General features: G+C 69.0%; 1 protein-coding gene across 2 annotated transcripts; it reads left to right on the top strand.

The window, feature by feature from the left end:
• Positions 1–11: 11 nt before the first annotated feature.
• Positions 12–5,166, top strand: FAM109A (family with sequence similarity 109, member A). 2 transcript variants are annotated; one of them, XM_012731196.1, is made up of 3 exons: positions 12–234; positions 1,521–1,611; positions 2,723–5,166. In XM_012731196.1, exon 3 carries the CDS (start codon positions 2,751–2,753, stop codon positions 3,408–3,410), a length of 660 nt encoding a protein of 219 aa, XP_012586650.1. In that variant the 5' UTR covers positions 12–234; positions 1,521–1,611; positions 2,723–2,750; the 3' UTR covers positions 3,411–5,166. The 2 variants fall into 2 exon arrangements, with proteins under 2 accessions (XP_012586650.1, XP_012586652.1); XM_012731198.1 differs by lacking the exon at positions 12–234 and having other exon boundaries at positions 734–1,611.
• The last annotated feature ends 47 nt before the right edge of the window (positions 5,167–5,213 follow it).

Genomic DNA, 5,213 nt, shown 5'->3' with positions numbered 1-5,213 from the left:
CGGGGCTCCCGGGCCCGCGCTGCGCCGCCACGCCCTCGCCCCATGTCCGCGCCAGGGCCTCTCGCGGCTCCTGGGAGCCAGCAGGGCCCTTGGCTCTTTTCCCTGGAAGTTCGTGCACAGGGCATGCCTCAGTTTCCCCAGAGGCCCCAGCCACCGCTCGCTGATTGCCTCCTCAGCAGCTGCTCTCCTGATTGCGCACAGGACTGCTCTTCAGCATTCGGCCTCCCCATTGGGGTGCGATTTACCTTCTCTGCACACGGGGGGGGGGGCCCCCGCAGACCCCAGCCTGCAGCGCTCACGTCGGTGATGCTTTTCCGTAGCCGCCAGTGCGTTTCCTTGTAGCCACTGAGCGGACCAGGAAACCGAGGCCCGGGAATTGGAATGACTCGCGGCTGGCCCGGGTGACGGGGGCTCGGGCGGCTGGGCCGCACTGCCCACAGTGGACTCTGAGCTTCCTGGAGCCAGGGGTGTGGGGAAGAGGAGCCGGGCCCGCTGCAGCCGCACCAGCTGCCCCCTGCTCTCCCTTTTGCTGCTGGGCTGGAGGAGGCAGCCGCTGTGGGCAGAAGGGGGCCCTTGCCCGCGCGCGGACCGTGGGCCAGGCCGGCCCTGCTGGCCGGTAGGGAAGGACGGCCGCCCAGCCCACCCAAGGAAGCCGCTTTCCTCTGGCCTCCGGGGGGGGGGGATACCCAGAGATCAGCCTCCCCAGGGCTGGTTGCCCGCAGCCTGCAATTCTGGGCAGTGTTGGGCCTGGGCCTGGGCCATTGCTCCCAGCTTGTGCGTCTGTGTGGGGGCGGGAACAGACCCGTCTCGGGGCCTCACAGGTTAACTCGGAGGCTGTTTGAGCGCCAGTTACAGGCCAGGCACTAGAATTCAGATAAAAAGTCCGTCCCAGCCGCCCCCAACCCCGGCCAAAACCTGCCTTCCTGGAAGAGGCAAAAAGACCCAGGTGATTCCAGATGGGGGTGCGTGAGGGTGGAGGTGGACGCTGCTCCGACACACAAGGCGGTTGGGGTCCCTTCGCTCAGGTGATGCAGCTGGTATTGGAGGGTGAGAGTTGCCAGTGGGCAGGGAAGCGAGCAGAGGAACCGCCGGGGGAGGCCTGCGGCGGACTGTCCCCGGTGTTTGAGCAACAGCAAGGAGTCCAGGCCCTGGAGCCGGGGAACAGGAGGGGCAGGTTGGGAGGGGACTTGGAGGCTGCGAAGCTGGGAGCACAAGGGGCAGGTGTGACAGCTTAGTTTCAACAGGCTCTCTGGAGAGTGGATGCCCAGGCCGCGGCCTAGGAAGGAGTTGGACTCTCACCCTGGGAAATGGCCAGGATCGGGCGAGAGCGGAGACGGGCTAGCGAAGGGCTGGGGCGGGGCGGCCGCGGGCGGGGGCCGGGCCCTGGTCCGGGCGTCCGCAAGGCCGGGCTCAACGAAGAGCAAGGGCCGAGGCCGCGAGGCCTGCCCTGTGCGAGCAGTGCCAGCACCAGCGCGTGCCCTCACCCCCACCGCGACTTCGGCTGTTCTCCCACTTTACAGAGGCGCAGAAGGGTCGAGAGAGGCGCTGTGGGGTCAGGGCTGACGTCTGAGCCCAGAGGAGACCAAGCCCAGACGAGCCGGCGGACCTGAGGTAGGAGGGAAAGGGGTCAGTGTCTGGGCGGTTCCCGTCGCAGACGGGGCTGGGGCCCCCGTGGGGTTGTTGTGGAGTGAGTGTGAGTGTGTGTGAGTGAGTGACAGTGTGATGCATGCGTCCCGCTGTGCGGAGAAACTGAGGCGAGAGAGGGGCCCCGTGACAGGAGTCTCACGGCTCAGAGGCTCGGCTGCCGGGGGGGGCGGGGGGACAGGACGCTTAATCAAGGCCCTTGTTGCCTCTTCCACGAAGCCTCCCCCGACGCCTCGGCAGGCTGGGGCATGTGGTGGGGGAGCTGAGGGTGCCCCTTCGGTCCGGTCAGCCTGTCTGTACCCCCGGGGACCAGCTGCTGCCAGGAGAGGTCCCACCCACGGCCCGTTCCTCCAGGTCCGAAGGAAGGCTCTGCCCAAGGCAGCAGAGTGTCCTCTCCGGCGTGCTCCGGGGCCCGTCTCGCCTCCTCAGGCCTCTGCTGGGGCGTCCCCTTCAGCCCTTCTCGACACCCCCACAGTAGAGCCGCACGCGCTTTGTGCCCGGCACCCTGACGCCTGCCCCTGGTGGCAGCGCACTCCGCTGTCCACGTGCTCGTGTTGACGCTGCCCCCACTCACTGCCGCTCGCCTGTGCGCACCGGGACAGGCGGGCGCGGGGACCCCCCCCTCGCTGACTGTCCCCCGGTGCCCACGCAGAGCCTGGCACACAGGTGCTCAGCAGGGGTTGGCTGAGCGCAGCCCCGGCCCTCCAGAGGAGGTTCCGTCTGCATCCCCGTTTCACGGATGGACAAATCGAGCCGAGTCCCGCAGTCAGCTGGGAGCCGCAAAGGGCCACAGAGGTCGGCTGGCCGCTGGCGGGGGCAGCGCGTGCCCGACTCCAGGCCGGGTCTGAGCGGCAGCCCTGGCCGCCCCGCACTGTGGCCCCGTCTGTCCGGGGGTGGCACAGGGCCGGCCGAGCCAGCGCGCCAGGTGGCGGGGGCCTGTGCCCGGCGCTGCTGCCGCTCGGGCCTCGGCTTCCTCCTTTGCAGTGGGGTGTTGAGGTGGCGGGTGGTGGTGGCGGTGAGGCGCCCTGGCGCGGGTGACGGTGGCCACGTGCATGACTGCTGTTCTGGGGTGCGACAGGCCCCGACCCTCCGCCCGCCTGGCCGCCATGAAGCTGAACGAGCGCAGCCTGGCCTTCTACGCCACCTGCGACGCCCCGGTGGACAACGCCGGCTTCCTGCACAAGAAGGGCGGCCGGCACGCGGCCTACCAGCGCCGCTGGTTCGTGCTGCGCGGCAACATGCTCTTCTACTTCGAGGACCCGGCCAGCCGCGAGCCCGCGGGCGTCATCATCCTGGAGGGCTGCACCGTGGAGCTGGTGGAGGCCGCCGAGGAGTTCGCCTTCGCTGTGCGCTTCGCGGGGGCGCGGACCCGCACCTACGTGCTGGCCGCCGAGAGCCAGGCCGCCATGGAGGGCTGGGTGAAGGCGCTGTCGCGGGCCAGCTTCGACTACCTGCGGCTGGTGGTGCGAGAGCTGGAGCAGCAGCTGGCCACCGTGCACGCGGGGGGCCGTTGGCCCGTGCCCCGCCGGCCCCCCGGCCCCCCGCCCAAGGAGAACGGCTGTGCCGTCTGGAGCACGCAGGCCCCCGCGGCCCCCTCGCCCGGCCCTCGGCCGGGCCCCGTGCCTCCACCCCTGCCCCCACGCCGGCGGGCCTCTGTGCCCAGTGGGCCGCTGGACAGGGCCTCCTTCTCTGAACTGCACGAGTGGTACGGGCAGGAGGTGCGGGCACTGAGGAGCCAGTGGCTCGGGGGCCAGGCCCAGCCTTGAGGTGACCGAGGTCACCTGCGGGTCTGGTAGGACTCCGGCCACCTTCTGGCAGCAGGCCGGGGGCCTGGTCCTTGCCCAGCCACCGAGGAGCGTGAGTGGCCCATCTTCAAGGTCTAGAGAAGATACTGGATCCTGACAGGTGCTTGGGGACTTGTGTGACCTGGAGAAAAAGCCCTGCTCTGGGGGCACCGTCACACCGATGCTCAGGCAGACCCAGGCCTTGGCTGAAGCCCGAGGCCGGTTCGGGAGCGGCAGCCCCCGGCCCGGCCCACAGTCACCGGCGAGAGTCCCCTGGTCAAAGCCCATGCTGCTGGCACCGGGCTGCTGGTTGACTGGGACCTGACCAGCTCTGTGGCCTGGCCCAGCAGCGCCTGACGGGCCTGGATGTGGAGAGAGCTTCTGTGCCAGCTGCGGCAGGGTAGGGCGTCCCTGCGCCTGCCCGCCCGCCCGCCCGCCTCGGGCAGGGGTCGCAGGGCTTCCTGCGCGTCCCTGAGGGCTCCTGGCCTGGCTGAGGCAGGACTTCCTCAGGCCGCGCAGGCCCAGAGGGCTGATCCTAGCTCAGCAGCGGCAGAGACCTCTGGCCTCGGCCACGCCTGCCCCAGAGCGGCTCTGCTGCCGCTCCCTCACCAGTGCCAGCCCCTCCCAGGGCCGGCTCTTCCACCCCGGCCGGTGAGGCGGGGCCTCCCTGAGCCGCCTGAGCCTGACTCGGCGGCGCAGTCCTGGGGCAGTGGTGGCCTGGGCCCACTGGAGCAGAGCAGGTTCTGCTAGGGAGGGTGGATGCTCGCCGCTCGCTGCCCAGGACGGGCACAGGCACCAGCCAGTGGGCGACAGGAAGGCGGCAGAGCGGGCGGGGCTTCCGGACGCCTCTCCTTGCATCACAGCACCCACCCGCTCACAGACTGTCTCCCCTCCTGGTATTCCACAGGGGAAAACTGCTTCAGGCCACTTCTGTTTTGCTCTTCTCACTCACAGCAGTGGCCCTTCTTCATGCAGGGAGAATCTTGGGGGGCTGGGACACCCCGGCCCCCAGCAGGGTCATGTTTACAGTCCTCAGTGCCCCACCCTGGGGAATCCTAAGGACACCGTCCCCTCCCCTCCCCTCCCTCCCAGGGCGGCTCTTGGTGACAGGCTCACTTGGCTCTGGGCCCCTCCTGCTGCTCTGGAGACCCTGGTGCTGGCGGGAGATTGGGGCGCTGGCTCTGTGTCTCAGTCACCTGCTCACTGCTGGCCAGTGGACTGGGCTTTCGTGTCCATTTAGTTTTTAATATTTAGGGTTTTGTACGCCCTGGCAGCAAAGCTTGCTGTGCCCCCCGCCTGTTTCTTCTCAGCTTCGGGGAGGTGTGGGTGCCCGGCTCTGGGCTTGGCCAGGGCGGGCGGGCTGCTGCCAGGCAGAGGCCTCTGCTGGCACCTCTGGGAGGACCTTGCCTGGCTCTTCGCCTTCTCCCAGCACCAGCGGGCGCCTCTCGGGCCTTGGCGCGTTTTAACGGCCTCTCCCCTGAGTCCCGGGGGGCGGGGGGCTGTCCCTAGACTCCGGCTGGGGGAGTGCCGGGCGCTGCCCGGAGCCCGGCCTGGCCAGACCCAGTGGGCCAGTGGGATGTTGGCTCCAGTTCAGGTACAAGTTTACTGCTCTAAGGTACAGTGACTGGTGGCCCAGCCCCCAGGGCACAAGGCGGGGCCAGGCTTGGACCCGGGCGGCAGATGTCCAGCACCCTGGGGTGGGGGTGGGGTAAAGCTTAAAATAAAAGTCTGTTCAGTCACGTGACGCTGGTTGTGTTTTTCCTCTTGATTCATAAGGCCAGCGGG

Source organism: Condylura cristata, unplaced genomic scaffold, assembly GCF_000260355.1.
Source record: "Condylura cristata isolate star-nosed mole 26May11 unplaced genomic scaffold, ConCri1.0 scaffold00029, whole genome shotgun sequence".
Lineage (NCBI taxonomy): Eukaryota > Metazoa > Chordata > Mammalia > Eulipotyphla > Talpidae > Condylura > Condylura cristata.
The sequence above is the reverse complement of the archived record's forward strand: the minus strand, read 5'-3'. Positions and strand labels throughout refer to the sequence as shown.

Coding starts and splice junctions, on each gene's coding strand:
- FAM109A (XM_012731196.1), top strand. CDS start 2,751: ATGAAGCTGAACGAGCGCAGCCTGGCCTTCTACGCCACCTGCGACGCC.